General features: G+C 40.6%; 1 protein-coding gene across 2 annotated transcripts in view; it reads right to left on the bottom strand.

The window, feature by feature from the left end:
* The window catches only part of lrp2a (low density lipoprotein receptor-related protein 2a), a 393751-nt gene that overhangs the window by 187022 nt on the left and 189412 nt on the right, over positions 1 to 17317 (bottom strand). For both annotated transcript variants that reach the window (XM_059966386.1, XM_059966387.1), the window contains exons 36-39: positions 15510 to 15695; positions 10534 to 11454; positions 6476 to 6641; positions 5425 to 5583 (exon numbers count right to left, since the gene is read on the bottom strand). In XM_059966386.1, the coding sequence (XP_059822369.1) occupies positions 5425 to 5583; positions 6476 to 6641; positions 10534 to 11454; positions 15510 to 15695 (1432 nt within the window). The remainder of the gene's footprint in view (positions 1 to 5424; positions 5584 to 6475; positions 6642 to 10533; positions 11455 to 15509; positions 15696 to 17317) is intronic.

Here is a 17317-nt window from a genome sequence, read left to right as displayed (position 1 = left end):
TCACTGCTGCCGTCAGGAAGGAGGAGGTAGCCAAAATTCATGAGTTGATTTTAACTCTGCTGCAACCCCAAGTTTCACTCAGCTGTGGAAAGTAGAATCCCAGTAGAATCACTCATCCAATCTCAGCTGAAATATCATGTTCAATTCTTGTCATCTTATTATAGGAAGGATGAGGAGGCACTGGGAGGGTCCACAGGAGATTCACAAGAATGGTTTCTGGATGAAGGATAGAGTAGAGAATCTTGGACACAACGGATTCTGCAGATGCTGAAAATCCAGAGCAAGTACTGACATATCAGAATGGGAATAGGGTTTGGAATTAAAATGGTTGGCCAACTTCCTTCCAGGTGAGACAACACTTCACCTGAAATCTGTTGGGGCTCTCTAATGTACCAGGTGCTCCCAATGCGGCCTCCTCTACATTGGTGAGACCTGACATATGCAGCCCCCTCATTTGGCTCATTAGCCGGCTCTGCTAATAGCCAGGTGACTCAGTTGTGAGAAGTCCACCTCTTTTACATAATATGCCTAGGGTCGGTATAATTTGGGGTTGAACGAAACAGGAATGTTGTGGTGTTCTGATTAAAGAAACCTCAATTGGAGGGTATTCTGTGTAAATACTGCCCATACAGAATTATCGGCTGCATACTGCACACTGCATAAATTGAATATTTACTAATTTCTGCTTTATCAAAGTTATTAAGAGAAAGAAAAAAAATAAAAAAGGTCCCATTAAAGTTAGACCAGTCTAACATTGGAGCTCATCTCTTCCAAAACTGGGCATTCTCAGTCCGTCTGCATGTTCTGTCCTCAAAATAAATTCTCTCTCTCCCTCTCCACCCCCCACCCCCACCCCCCGTACTCCTTCCCTTCCACCGACCACTTTTTTCTGGCTTCTTCCAACTTATTTTTCAATCCTGGTGAAGGGTTTTGGCCCGAAACATTTAATTTTTATTCATTTCCAAAGATGCTAGCTGACCTGCTTGAGTTCCTCCAGCCATTTTGAGTATGTTGCTTTAGAGAAACTGGGAGAGGTTTTTTTGTTAGAAAGCTGGAGGGGGGGGGGGGGGAAGCATGCCAAAGTATGGAGAGGGGACAAGTGAAAAAACAACAAATGAGTTGCTCCAATAGAGAGCCACCACGGACAGAACAGGCTGGATGCCCTCCTGTGCTGTAACCATTCGATAATACTATGCAGCCAGCAACTCATTTGAAGGAGAGAGGGGTAAACCAGCAATTGTTGCAAGGTAAGATTCAACAATATGAATGTAAGTCATGGAGGGATCTTCTATGCGAGTGATGAGGGAATCTGATAAGAGAGTCCAGCAATAGTATTCTTCAAGGCTATCAAAAGCAGTACTACAGATTATTACCCAGGGATAAAGACATCATATCAACAGCCATAACACTGGGATTCACTTCCATGGTTGTATGATAGTGATCACATAGTATTTATCTAATTTTATTTATTGTGATACAGTGCAGAATAAGCCGTTCTGGCCCTTCGAGTTGTGCTGCCCAGCAATCCTCTGATTTAATCCTAGCCTAATGATGGGACAATAGATTTTTGAATTGTGGGAGGAAACCCAGTCATGGGGAGAATGTACAAACTTATTACAGGCAGCCAGAATGGTCCCCTGTACTGCAAAGTGTGTGCTAACCACTACACTACCATGCACCCCAGTAGTTGGACATTAAAAATAAAATCTTTTTTGCTTCAACTTTATCCCTCCCCCCACTTTACTCCCTATGCACTCACAACTGTGTTACAGTTTCTTGACCTCCATCTACAATTTTGCAGATAACTCCACCATAATGGGCCAAATCTCAAGTAATATTACACAGAGTATAGGATGGAAACAGAGAGCTTATGACAACAATCTTTCCATGAATGTCAAATTCAGTTCAGTTCAAATGAAATTTAATTGTCTTTCAAGCACACATGAATACCCATGAATACAGCGAAATGAAACAGCATTACTCCAGGACCAAGGTATAAAACACTGTACCAACAGTCACACATAGCACAAGGCACCTACAAGGTAGCAAGCACATATACGATATCAGTAAAATACAATCACACAAATAAACATAGTCCAAAGCCCTGAGTTCATGAAATTTGCAGGAATCTACAGTCAGGCACAATACGGCTTATCTTTAGCCCAGCAAACACTAGGGGGCAGCAATGACTCCAGCTTGGACACCACGTCACACTGGCTCTGGTGGAGTGCACTGACTCTGACATCTCTCCTGGGCAGCTGAAAACCATCGGCACCTGGTTTGTGTACATGTGTACATTGGTACATGGCTTGAGGCCTAGTCCTCATCACAACTGACGCCACCCAACCCCCCTGCCGTCCGCAAATAAATCAATGAATCGGACTTGCATATTCCACATTAACAATGTCCAATAGGGTCTTGTGATCACCAGGAAAGTGACTAAGATGATCACTCTTTGCTAGACTACACACCCATTTCACGCATTGTCTCATCTGACGCAGGCAGCAGCACGACCCACACTGCCCAGCTCCTTCAGTTTCTATGCCAACAGGCAACTCACTAATGGCGTAGACCTGCAGTACTTCAAATTCTTCATGTTCTTTATGATAAGATTTTTATGATCTTTATGACCCTACTCAAACAGGGTCTTGTGATCATAAAAAATGTTTAAAATAGACAGTAATATCTTTGGTTGACCCCGCAGAATTATCCACGATTATCTTACCAGAGAGCATGATGAAAGAGCCGGTTATTAACTTCAGGACGGGGGGGGGGGGGGGGGGGGGTCAGTACACATGGTCCTGTTTACATCAACTGCACTAAGTTTGAGAGGGTTGAGAGCAAACATCACTGAGAGCATGTCATGACCCAACCTTGCAGAAGCCAGGGCTAAGAAAGTGTAGCAGCATCTCTTCTGTCTCAGTGGGCTAACGGAATCTGGCTTGCCCCCTTTCACCCTTATTGATTTCTAATGAATACACCATTGAAAGTGTTCTATCTGGATGCATCAGGAAATGGGAATTGTTCTACCTGAGACCACAAGAAACTACCAAGAGTTGCGAACACAGCTCAGCAGATCACAGAAACCTGCCTCCCCTCCAGATTCTTTTTACACTTCTCATAGTAAAGCAGCCAGCATAATCAAAGACCCACACCCTTTCTTCTCCTCATCCCTTCAGACAGAAGATCTAAAAGCCTGAGGGGACTGAGAAAAGGAGGAATTTCTACAGCTAGAAAGTGGTGAATTTGTGGAATTCACTGCCATAAGAGGCTGTGGAGGTTAGTCCTTTACACATATTTAACACTTGATTGGTCAGAGCATGAAGGGTTATAGGGAGAAGGCAGGAAATTGGGGCTGAGAAGGAAATGGATCAGCCATGATGGAATGATGGAGCAGACTCAATGGGACAAATGGCCTAATTTTGCTTCTATGTCTTATGGAAATCACCACCAGGCTTGGCTCAAGGACAGCTTGATCCCATGAGATTAATGAATGGAATGGTCACTCAGTACAGTAAGATAGACTTTTGTCCTCACAATCTACCTTGTTGCAACCATGACATCTAATTGTCTACCTGTGCTGCACTTCCTCTAATCTGTAACACATTATTCTGCATTCTGCTATTGTTTTCCCTTGTACCAGCTCCGTGCACTGCTGTGATAAATGATCCATATTGTCACTGTACATGTCACAATAATAAACAAATTTACCATTTTTTGCCAGGAGCAACAGACTAGCACATCTTTATAATTTTTAAGAGCACAGGGACTATATTAGAATCTGTTTTCCCTCAAGTTACTATCAATCTGGGTGGAGATATATCTCTACTAAAGGAGGTGTAAGGGGCTCCTTCCATCTGTTAGCCTGCAGGTCATCCTTGGGCAAGGTGGAGCACCTGTTTAGCCCTCCAATCAGGGTCATATGAAGCCATGGAAGCAGGAGGTGAATGGTCATATGAGCAGCTGGTGTATGTCCTGCTCAAGTCCCCAATGACACCAGGCAGACAATCTCTGAAGAGTATTGATAATGGCTGGGGTCGCCCGTCTTATAAAGGCACGGCTCAGAAAGTAATGGCAAACCACTTCTGTAGAAAAATGTCATAAAAAATCATGGTCATGGAAAGACCATGATTGCTCACATCATACAACACAGCATATAACGAACAGACAAAGGAACTGTCAATCATGTGTGGCATCCTTGACTGATCTAAATTGATTGTAATGAGAGACGAGGAAGGTGAAGTGGAATTTTTGACACTGATGTTCTGAACAGTACTCTTCTGTGGTTTGTAGTGAAAACAGTCCATTGGAGCAGATTACCAAAAGTTTCTAATACTGCAACTTAGTCAACTTTAAGACTAGACGTAAAACTAGATATAATAGTTCCGATGTATCAGTCCATGGCCTTCTCTTGTGCCAAGAAGAGGCCAACCTCAGGGTGGATGAGCAACACTTTGTATTCCATCTGTGTTGCCTCCAACCTGATGGCACGAATATCGATTTTACCTTCCGGGTAAATATTTTTTCACTCCCCTCCCTTCTTCTATTCCATACCCTGCCCTTTTATTTCTTCTCACCTACTTTTCACCTCACACAGGTATCCCTCCTGCTTCCCTTTCTCCGATGCTCCACTCTCCTCTCCTATCAGATTCCTTCTTCTCCAGCCCTTAACCTTTCCCACCCGCCTGGCTTCACCTCTCAAATTCCAGCTATCCTCCTTCCCCTTCCCCTGCCTTTTTATTCTGACATCTTCCCCCTTCCTTTTCAGCCCTGAAGAGGGTTTCAGGTGAGTACGTGGTTGAAGAGTAAGAGGGCAGCAGAGATCACAGAGGAAGACTAAGGATCTGAAGAAGGATGTTGGCCTGAAATATTGGCTGTTATTCATTTCCATAAATGCTGCCTGACCTGCTGAGTTCCTCCAGCATTTTGAGTGTGTTACTCTGCATTTTCAGCTTCAGCAGGATCTCCTGTTTATGATTTGCCGCTCCACTGTCAAGTCTCTTCGAGTTTTGCCTATGCCGAGTAAGTTTAAATCTTCTCTTTGATGGGAGTTCAGTGAAACCCTCTCTCACAGCTCCCTCTGTCTCTTCGATCATGTGCTCACCCAGATCTTCCTTCCCCTTCCCCCTCCTTTCTATTCTGGCATCTTTCCCATTCCTTTTCAGTCCTGATGAAGGGTCACAGCCTAAAACTTCCACTGTTTATTCATTTCACTAGCTGCTGCCTGACCTGCTGATTTCCTCCAGCACTTCATGTGCTGGTGTGTAATAACTCAATGCTGTTTAAACATGCATTAAAAAGAATTAAAATTCAATATGAATAATTGTAAATAAGGATGTAAAAACCAAAAGTAATGCTAAACAAAATTCTACATTTATACAGATCCTTAAACAGTAGACTGGATAGACATGAACATAAACATACAGAGAAGCATCAGCCCAGTAAAGCTTCTGATCTTCGTAGTCCATCGTCAGTCCATTTGGCCATACTAGGCCGCTATTTATAACTGCCAACCGAAAGTTTCCTCCAAGTGTTGCACGTTCTATTTTAGGATGGCTTCCCCAATCGGTCCAAAACATATACCTGCAAGGAGAATACTGCAATCAAGGCAATTGTAAATATGCTGTACCTTGGATACACTACTCCTTAATATGAAGGAGAAGTTTCCCTGGGCCTGGGCCCAGCCACATTGCATTCATCAGCTGGTTGAATCTCCAATGTGAAATGGAATCTGCTCCAGTTATATCACGTAATCATTGGGGTGGCGGTTAGTATCACTGTCTCACACATCCATTGGTCCCTTTATTTCTGTACACCCATTGTATATTTAGTAATTATTTGAGATCGCGTTTAATATTCTTCCTCAGTAAATACAATACTGTGCAGAAGTCTTAGGAGAGCTAGGGTGCTTGCACAGTATTGTATTTGTCAAGGTGGAGTGGAGAGTGAGTTTGTAAATCTGACAGGAGCAAAATATGTTGGAACGGTGAGGGTGGAGCCCTGTGGGAGGGGTGTGGGATACATGGCAGAGAAGTAGTACCAGGAGGTGGGTGGTGGCATGGGTGCAGACTCACCCAGCCCTGAGACACCAGGCAAGGTCACTTGATTCCAAACAATTGGCTTATTGATCATTACAGAATGTCTCTCGGGTGCTTCCTGCTCCCTCTCTTATCCCTTCCCCTTTTCCCAACCCTGGTTCTCCTCTCCCTGCCCCTTCCCACTCTCAGTCCACAATAGAGACCCATATCAGAATCAGGTTTATCATCATTCACATATGTCATGAAATTTGTTTTTTTTTGCAGCAGTACAGTGCATTACATAAAATTACTACAGTACTGTGTAAAAGTCTTTGACACCCCAGCTATATCCATATGCCTAAGGCTTTTGTACAATACTGTACATCAAAAGATTAAAGTATATCAAAATAGCCAGTGATGAGACATAAAAATTTTAATCCGAATCTGGATGAATTTACCCTCTGCAAGGATCCAGCACAATAGCTCGTGGTCTCGGGACATTGGCAATGATTGTGTGATTACCACCATTAATACTTATGGAGTTGATTGTCTGGTTCAGATAGTCACTGTAGTAAATCCTTCTGTTAATCCAGTCAAAGGCAATTCCATCAGGAGAACTCAACCCTTAGAAATAAAGTTCATATATATCATGCAATTGCTTGAAATATATGGCCACTGATATTTTAAAACAGTTGGAAGTAAGCATTTTTCTTTAGCATTAACATACAATTCAAGATATGAATGCTTCAAAATTATGCTAAAATTCTGTGTGCTATAGTCTCGAGGAGACATCAGATTGGGGAGAAAGGGAGATGGGGGGGGAGGGGAAGAGAGAGACAAGGGGGGGAGAGAGAGAGAGAGAGACCGAAGAGAGGGAGAGAGGGGGGAGGGGGAGAGGGAGAGATATTAAAAGAAGTGAGCGGGGGCAGTCAGCACATTTTACATGCTACAGTCCCGGGGAGACATCAGATTGGGGAGAGAGGAAGGTGGGGGGGGGGGGGAGGGGAAGAGAGAGAGAGAGAGAGAGAGAGAGAGAGAGAGAGAGAGAGAGAGAGAGAGCACGAAGAGAGGGAGAGACAGAGAGAGGAGGGAGTGGGAGGGGGAGAGGGAGAGATATTAAAAGAAGTGAGCGAGGAGCAACTGGATTGCGTAGAGAGGGAGTTTAAAAAAGTGAGCAGGGGAAGCCAGCACATTTTGCATGCCAAATCCGAGGAGTCATCAGTTAGTGTAGGGGAAAAGAGAGTTTAAAAGAATTGATCCAGTGATGGGTGCAAAGGAGGCCCTCCCACAAAAATGAAATTTCAGAGTCGACTAAATCACTTGACCCTGAACTTTCAAGATTAAATATTCTTGGACACTTCAAGCATATAAAATGTCAAAAATCACTTGAACAGTACAAACCTATTGAAATTTTAAAATACTAATTAAAATAAAACTGATAGCTGAATGGAAAGCATTAAGCTCTGTAGAAAAATCTGAAGTAAATAATATTTACAAGTCCTTTGCAGGTAAAAATTACGAATGAGTAAATTGCCCTAAGATCCTTGACATAAAACTGGAACCAAGTCAGACTCTCCAATGTGAAACACTCTGGAGTCAGTTATGTGGGAAAATTTTAGCAAAGTTTAACAGCTTTGTTGGCATTTCTTATTATAATCAGAGGTAATGCTGAGATTTCCATGTAGCGGTTACCTGAAAAACAAACCAAACCGCCGAGGGACTGAGCGAGGGAATTGGGGCTGTCTGACTCGATACAAATAACCGGGACGTTTGATCCTTCATTACCAAACAAGCAAAGACAAATGATCAAAATTAAGGCGGCATGGTCGCGCAATGGTTAGCACAATACTTTACAGTACAGGTGCCTGGGGTTCAATTTCCACCACTGCCTGTAAAGAGTTTGGAGATTTTTGCCGTGACTGCATGGGTTTCCTCTGGGTGCTCCGGTTTCCTCCCACAGTCCACAGACGTACTAGTTGATAGGTTAATTGCAAATTGTCCCACAATTAGGATAGGGTTAAATTGAGGAATTCTGAGTGGTGTGGTTTGAAGAGCTGGGAAGGCCTATTTCACACGGTCCCTCAATAAATTAATAAAATTAGCGATTTGCTGAGCTGTCTGCTCATTTAGATTATTATATAATCATAATTACATGTAATTATTTACAATACATTAAAATTTGGAAATGATTTAGTGGATCTAAATCTACTTTAGATCTATCCTTGTAGGATAATGCTGCGTTTTTACAGTCAGGAATGCTGATAAATGGCCTATACTGCTTCATGAACTGGAAAATAAACATCAAAATCATCACTCAGTCACTGGAGAAAAGATAACTGAAAGGAGAAAATAGAAAGTTGGAAAGCTGGAGCTGAGCTGCCCCCCCCCCCCCCCCAGAGGCAGAAGACAAGCTGTACTGTGGTCGAATGCAGGTTTCTGCCTCATTCATGGACGCAGGGTCTGGACTTTTCTTTGTGTGACTGTAATTTACTGATATCTTACATGTGGTTGCCATCTTAAACATGCTTTGTGCTGTGTGTGACTGTTGGCTCTGTGTTTTTCATCTTGGCCTTGGAGTAATGCTGTTTCATTTGGTTGTATTCATGGGCATTCATGTGTATGGTTGGATGACAATTAAACTTGACCTTGAGTTGAAATGAACTGGAAATTCTTCAGGAAGCAGTCCAGAATATGGGACAAGATGCAGAAGACATACCCAGCAATGGAAAGAGAAAAAAAAAGACAGAAGACCAGATCAGAGAGAACGTGACAGAGAGCACCCGGTAAACATGCTCCTTACACATGCACATTCACTCACACACAAGCATTGCCTTGTCATTCTGCTGTTGTTGCAGTAAGCATACAAACTTCAATGCCTTTCCCAATATGTTCCCATAATGGGCCCGAAACCAAGATGATGCTCTGGGATTGGCTTTATGCTGCTTTCCTGCCACACGTGGCGGAATATTCAATCTCATTAGGAATGAAGATGTGTAAATGCATATATGCTATTTGTATACTGTATTTAAGGTGGATACTTCTGTTAATTTTGCAATATGATTGTAATTACATTGTGGGGGACTTCATTTTCTAATTCATGTGTAGTTTTAATTTAACTTTGTTGATAATTAAAGATGGTATGTCCTGGTGCTGAATAAAAAGGAGCTCATCGCCTTTTGTTTAGAGAGAGAGGGATTGGGGCTCCAAGGAATCTACACAGTACAAGAATAAGTAGGAAGCTATTATTGTGCTGTCTGGTAGATATCTTTTGCTAAATATTGGCTGTTTTCTTTTCACTATTTTCACTTTCTTTTTCTTTATCAATCTTTTTATTAGTTAAATAAAAAAGTACATAAATAAGAGGAGAATTATCACAAATATCTATATCAATAACAATTCAAATAAAAGGAAAAATAAACATTATCAAGATTATAGTATTAATCTAATAGTATATAATAAAGAGAAAGGTAATTGATTCTCCTCTTATCCATAAAAAGAAAAAAAAAAGAAAGAAACTTTTGTAATTGACATGTACAGAAAAAACCTCAAAACACAAAAAAACAAAAAAATCTGGGCAGCTCAAACTGAGAGTGAAAGCAAAATAAAAACAAGGAAAAACTTTCTGATCAAATCCAAAACTTCAACACGGAGACTGGAAGGGCCATACATCAGAGCATATGAAAATACTGAATAAAAGGTCTCCAAGTTGCCTCAAATTTAGAGGATGCATCAAATGTCCGACTTAATATTTTCTCTAAACTTAAACAGGACGTAGTGGAGGTAAGCCAATGAATAATGGTAGGTGGATTAGAATCCTTCCATTTAAGCAAACTGGCTCTCCTAGCCAATAAAGTTGTAAAAGGTATCATCCGTTGAGTGGAAACAGAAATATCTCCTGCTTCTGATGGAATGATCCCAAAAATTGCTGTAAGTAAATTCGGTTGTAGATCTAAATTCAGAAACTTTGATAAAGTTTTGAAGACTTCTTTCCAAAAAGTATCTAACTTGATACAAGACCAGAACATATGTGTTAGTCAGCTCATTATTACATCTATCACAAATAGGATTAATATTTTAAAAAAAGGGCTAATTTGTCCTTTGACATATGCGCCCGATGCACTACCTTGAACTGTATCAAGGAGTGATGGGCACAAATAGAAGAGGTATTTACCAAATAAAAAATTTAATCCCATTGATTATCTGAAAGTGACTTTCGAAACTCCAATTCCCATGCAGCTTTAATTTTATCATTAGATAACATATCATTGTACAAATATATACACAAATTCAATAACCAATTATAAATTATAGCTATCAGTTCTTTTTGAAATGGTTTAACCTGAAAAAGAGCATCAATAATATTGGGTGAATAAGCCGAGGGAAAATCTAATAAATACCCTTGCACTAAAGCCTTTTTTTCCTTTGGTCAAAACCCATGTATCTAACAGAGTTTGAGAATTTTCAGATCCTTACAATTTTAGTCAGGTATTGTGTATAAAAAAACTACTTTACATACCTGTCACCACATGCGTAGAAGAGGCAGAATTTTCATCGAGACTGATATAGCTGATTTGGCTTTGCCCTTCACCAATGTTTTGTGTGAAATAAATTCTTTTCTCACTGCTATCATAGTCAAGTGCTATTGCAGTGTGCCCTACACTGACTACAGGGAAAGGTAACATGTGTTCAGTGATATCCAGGTGCAGACTACGAATAGAGCTTTCTGTTGCATAGATCAAATAATTATTCAGACTGATGGTGCACTGTTTGCCGTCGGCATCCAGTTTACCATGAGCACAACCACATTTTGGTATTTCTAAACCTGGTAAGGCAAAACAAAATTGGACACATCCTCCATTGTGCTCCAAACAGGGATTATTGTTAACTTCTTGGGGTGATGCTGGTTGAACCTTTTTATCAAACATAACCACATCCCTTAATAAGTTTAAGTGGTCTCGAATGACAGAAGGAGGATCGGCATTGTCAGGTTCTTTGCTTGCACGTAAAACCTTCTTCAAGTTTCGGTCCACCCAAATCATGCTGTCTTCAAAGATGGTGATTCCAAATGGAGTTGGGTAGCGGCTACCGTAGCGGATTATTTGCTGTTCGTCACCATCGGGTGAGATCCTAGCAATCAGGTCCAGAGAGTCATCAATCCAGTAGATGTGGTTACTTGTGTAGTCAGCAGTCAGGCCTCGCGGCATCACAATACCATCATCCAACAAGACGGTCCTGTTGGAGCCATCGAGGAAAGCTCGCTCAATTTTGGGATGCTGCCCATAGTCAGCCCAGAAGATATATCGGAGTTTTGGATTTACTACAATGTCCCGAGGCCAATCTACTTGGGTTTTAATGAGCACTCTACGAAAGGTACTGTTCAAGCAAATAATTTCAATGTAAGTTTCAGATAGGAAGGCATTTGTGAAATACAGATTGCCTGTAGCATAGAAAACAAGAAACAAATATTACAAATAATCATTTGATATTTTGGTTAATCATTTGATAATTTATACAATTAGGCTTGAATTAGTGTACATAGGTACTGAGTCAGTTTCAGGTCCAGTTTGTATGCTGTGATTTAAGATCATAAAACTTAGGAGCAGAATTGGGGCATTTGGTCCATTGAGTCTGCTCCACCATTTCATCATGGCTGATGCATTTTTCTCTCTGCCCCATTCTCCTTCATTCTCCCAGAGTCCCTTCATGCCCTGACTAATCAAGAATCTACCAACCGCTGCCTTAAATATACTCAGTGTCTACACAGTCGCCTGTGGCATCGAATTCCAGATTCACCACTCTCTGGCTAAGTTTAAAAGCATCAAATGTGTTGATTTGTATAATCATCATTAATCATTTTGGTTATTATGCACAATATGAATGCATATTTTTGTCTCGTTTTGAAAATTATATTGGAAGGTGTTGTGCATCTGCAGGAAGTGCTTATAAGGAAGAAATAAAATGCTTTTCTCAAGATATTAAAAAAAATAGTGCACTTAAATTACTTCATGGTAAATAATTATATTACACCAAATATGAAACCCATAACTATGAGGCTCTCTGTTAGATGTGGTATCACATCTCCCCAGTTCAATATTGCTATATTGTCACTTTCACTTTGGTTACATCTTTGAAATATTCAGTTTATTTGGATCAGAGTTTCTAAAAACATAAGGTGCTGGAACAATTTATTTTATTATAAAATTTGCAATGCAGAACATAAATCAAAAACCTGAAGTGTGCTCCAAGTGCATAATTTATGTTGTGCAATTCTAAAACTGCCACTACCTAAGCAAACAAAAGTATTTACAGTGGATTCCAGTTTATTGGGCCATCAGTTAATCAGGCAGCTGTTTATTTGGGACAACTCTTAAAGAGCAAAATAACTGAGAATCCCTTTGTTTATTTGAGACACTATGCCAATTAATCGGGACAGGAGACTATTACTGAATAATTTTTAATTAGCAGCAGTCATGTGCACTTGTTAGACACTACACTGTATTTCAAGCAAACACTTTTTAAATAACATCAGCTGTAAAAAGCAGTGCTTTTTTTTGTCTTGGATAGTTGGTGAGAAATAAGCAGTAAGACAATTCAAAACTCTTTTGCTCACTGTGGTTTCAGACATTCAGAAGATGCCAGAAACAGCTGGGTGTGAAAAGAAACAATTTCACTACTTCAGCAAATTAGGACCAATGTAGATTTTGAAGGTATCTATTATCACCTTGAACGTTACAATGAAGATGAAGATTTGGAGGATGCAATGATCATAATCGTTGCATGAAGGCAGTCCACTATCTGCACTGATTTTGCCCATTTACAGTTAATCAAAAGAACATGGCAGTGTAAATTGGATGAACTCCTCCGTCGATAGTTATTCAAAACTTATGCACAAGTTTTATACTACTGTACCGAACAGTATTTGCTTTGTTCTACTTTGTTCCATATTTCATTTAAATACATAAATTGTTACTCAGTTAATCAGTAGCTTGTATTTTATACCATTTTAACTACTTCAATAAAACTTCAGTTAATCGGGGAGGCTGCTTCAATGGATGCTTCTATTGGCAACGTTCTATAGATGTGTGGTGGAAAGTGTGCTGACTGGCTGCATTAGAGCCTGCTATAGGAACACCAATGCCTTTGAGTGGAAAATCCTACAAAAGGTAGTGGATTCGTCCCAGTATATCACAGGTTAAACCAGGCATGGGCAAACTACGGCCCGCGGGCCATATGCGGCCCGTTAAGCTTTTTAATCCGGCCCGCAGAACTTGATGAAATTATATTAATAAACCTTGTTAACATTTTTTCCCCGCAATTCTGGTGTTTTCCCAATAGATGACACACTCTATATACATTTGTGGCGACCCATTTCCTGGCACATCCGAACCGGCTCACAATTAGCCAGCGTTCCGGCTAAGGGAGATAGCCTGCGGGGATTTGCGAGCACAGAGCTTTGGAGCCTCTGCGCAGGGGGGCAGGTTGAGGGAGGCTTAAAAGTGAGGCTGGGGATTTCGAATAAAGTTTTTTTCTTCGACTGCAGTTACCGACTCCGTGTCGTCATTTTAGCGCTGCATGTAGCACACCGCTACACATTGTTGAGGTGCAGCGTATTACTCCACATTTGCGCTTTACTCTTTGTTCGGCTCAACCTACTTGTGTGAACAGGCGTTCAGCGTCATGAACGTCAACAAAGCCAGCCACAGATCCAAGTTAACTGACCAACACCTCAGATCCATCCTGAGAATCGCCACAACAAAACTAAATCCAGACTTTGATGCGCTGGCTAAAAAGGAGACCAACAACACTGTTCCCACTGAAATTCAAAAATAAGTTTCTTCGTTGTGTTATGTAAAAAATGCATTTGAAAATATTTTTTTCAATCAGCCTTACATGTTACATGTCTTTTCTGTTAAGTGATGGACATGAGTAGTGCGCAGGTGCACGTACGTTCTCCAAATAAAAAATGCGCTCCAGATCAAATAACGCGCTCCGCATACTAGCGCGCTCTCACTGTTTTGTCATTTTGCGGGTCGTTGTTGAGTTTTGGCACAGGGGACAATTGAATAAGAAGGAGCAGGACAAGTAGACCTGCATCTCCTACCGTTTTTGAAATATAGTCAGTCAGGAGGAGAGTGATGATGATAATATCTTGAAGGATAACAGAATTTTCAGTGCTTTAAAATAATAACTGTCACTATTAAAAAAAGCTGTATTTTATTCATTTAATTTTCAGTGTTTTAAAAGTCATTTCAATAAATAGCTAAATACCATGGAACTTCAAAGACAGATATTTTGTTGTAATGCATTTGTTCATTTTCAATTGAAATTAAAGCACATGTTTTCTACATATCCCATGATATTTTATTTTCTCTTATGAGGTGTATTACCAAAACACTCCATCCATCTGCTCCTGGTCCGGCCCCCCTGTCAAATTTTAGAACCCTTTGTGGCCCTCAAGTCAAAAAGTTTGCCCACCCCTGGGTTAAACCCTCCCAACCACCGAACACATCTACATGAAATGTTGCCATAAAAAAGCAGCATCCATCATCAAAAATCCTCACCACCCAAGCTGTGCTCTTTTCTCACTACTGCCGTTAGGTAGAAGGTACAGGTGCCTCAGGACTCACACCCCCAGGTTCAAAACCAGTTACTACCACTCAACCATCAGACTCTTGAACAAAAGGGGATAACTACACTCATTTAAGGACTCTAACAATATTGTTATTTTGTGTTCATTATTTATTGCTATTTATATATATACTGTATCTGCATTTGCAAACTGAGGTTTACAGCTTACAGGTACAGTCCTCCAAATTTGCTAAGTATGCCTGCAGAGAAAGGGCTGTATGTGGTGACATGTTTGCACTCTGATAATAAATGCTACTTTGAACTTTTTTTTTTGCTTAATTGGGCCAAAACATACTGGTCCCAACGTGTCCCAATTAACTGGAATTCACTGATCTGTGAAAGATTAGTTTATGCTGATTACAAATATATATGAATTATAAGACTATTAAGAGCAAACATTAACATGCCATTAAACGTGAAATATTAACAAATTGTAGCCAGTTAGTGGTGTTGTGGCATCAGCACTGGACCTTGAGGCAAGTGGTTCAGGGTTATCCAGCCGGCTCCTTGCATACTTTCCAGCTGCTGGGTTGAGTGTCGAGATAGCAACTCAGCTTCATGGAAAGGAGACAAAAATGCTAAGGAAACAGCAAGGTTTTCACCTGATATGCCACAAGGCACGGAGAGGAATAACAGTTAAAATGTTTGAGGATTCTTCTTTGTTCATAATCAATGACTTATCTATATTTTGTTCCAATTAGCACAGAACTTCTTTGAACTCAATCTCATTATGTGTGATGTTGCTTTCTTTATCAATGTTCATATGAAACTAATCACTCAGTTCTGATCCTGAATAGGCATTTTTTAGAACTATGAACAAAGAAATTTTGGACATTTATGTAATCATAGAAGTTATAAACTGACCTGCCACCCAGTCCACTGCAATTCCCCTGATACCTTTCTGACCAATTCCTGAAGCTACAATGGTTTGGAATGAAGATCCGTCGGGTTTAATTCTTCGGATAGCATTTTTTTCAGGTATGGTACTGTAGTCACACCAGTAAATAAATCCTGAAGATACATGCACATCCACATGCAGAGCAAAACGACCTACAAAAAACAAAGACAGGTTATTCTGTACTTTAAAATAATTGAAGAAACCTTTTGGTATGAACTATCATGTATATATTTAAATCACAAATAGTTATTTAATTTTTATATACACAGAATACATAACATCTGAAAGTACCAGAGATTATGGATATTTTGTTAGTTATTTTGAAGAATATTATGGTCAATATCAATTAATTAAAATTCTTGATGGAAATTCAGCGGGATTTTAAGCTTAAAAAGCAATTTGCAAACATGGAGCAAAATGATATCAACTTTGTTGGTGGACTACACATCCCCACAAATTGATATACTGGCAGTCGCTAACCATAACTGTAGTTGCATTTTCTGAGAGAAAGCCTGTCGAATCACAGAACTGCTAGCATGAGCTGAAAATTGGATAACGGAATAAAGTTTGGGAGGGAACCTTCCAAGAAGATCACAACCTTGTCATGGTTTGGAAGCTTGCTGGCCTCAATGTCCTGGAGAACTGGCTGGCGTTAGGGCTTTATGCTTTGGCTCTTGGAAGGGACACCCATGCTGTCCATGCTAAATGGTAGTGGACAGACTAAGAGTGATCCACCGGTTCAGGGGATCCGCTCAGAGCTAACAACCCTGACTGGTAAAACAAAATGAAACAGCAATTAAAAATCTCTCTACATCCGAGTGTGACGAAAGAAGCCCTGATGGAGGATCTTCATTACTGCCCCAAATGCCAGCGGTATAACAGGCAGTGAGTAAGTTGGATGGGAACATTAGCAGCATGTTTTTACAGCCCAGGGCATCAGAGTTTGGAGTTTAATTGCAGTGTCTTCTGTGAGAATGTCTGTAGGATTTTCTTCTGTGTGTGTGTGGGTTTCCTCTGACTGTTCTGGTTTCCTCCTACAGTCCAAAGACGTATCAGTTAGAAGGTCAATTGGTCATTGTAAACAGAACAGAACTTTATTGTTTAAGAAATAAGCTGTACTGCATGCATTGTAAGTATCTATTGTCGTGTGATTAGGCTAGGGGTTAAATCGGTGAGTTGTTGGGTGGTGCAGCTCTGTGGGCTAGAAAGGCTTATTCCATATTGTATCACTAAATAAATAATACTGGATAACTGGATTTGGCAGACTGTCAGATTCAAATTTATTGCCACAAACAAATGACGGGAAATTTGTTGTTGTAGGCAACTGTACAATGCAAAGGGCCAGATATGATAAATTACAACAGGAAGATTTCAGCTTAAAGGAATATGAGTTAGTGTTCACGGACTGTTCAGCAATCAGATGGTTAGGGGTAGGAACATCACTGTAAATGATGTTGGAGAAAAAAGGAAGGAGACATTATGATGAAGTTTCAGGGGGAGGGAGTTGTGGGAAATGGGGAAAGAAAGAAACAGAATGGGAGCTGCTCTGGATTCATGAGCTTGCACTGGAGATCACGACTGCATTTATTTTAGCGTGTCGCACCAGACAGACAGCCATTCTTCTCTGGCACGTGGTGTCAGGATTGGTCTCCTTTATGATTAACCAGGTCACGATATGAACGTTTCTGACTCAACCCTTGTATTTTTTATGAGGCCGAGTGCCTAGTTCGATGCTCAACCGGCACGGATGGAAAACGTGTTCGGGGGTGGCCCA

Source organism: Hypanus sabinus, chromosome 4 (genome assembly GCF_030144855.1).
Source record: "Hypanus sabinus isolate sHypSab1 chromosome 4, sHypSab1.hap1, whole genome shotgun sequence".
Classification (NCBI taxonomy): domain Eukaryota; kingdom Metazoa; phylum Chordata; class Chondrichthyes; order Myliobatiformes; family Dasyatidae; genus Hypanus; species Hypanus sabinus.
Note: the sequence above shows the minus strand (reverse complement) of the source record. Positions and strands in the feature narration are given on the sequence as shown.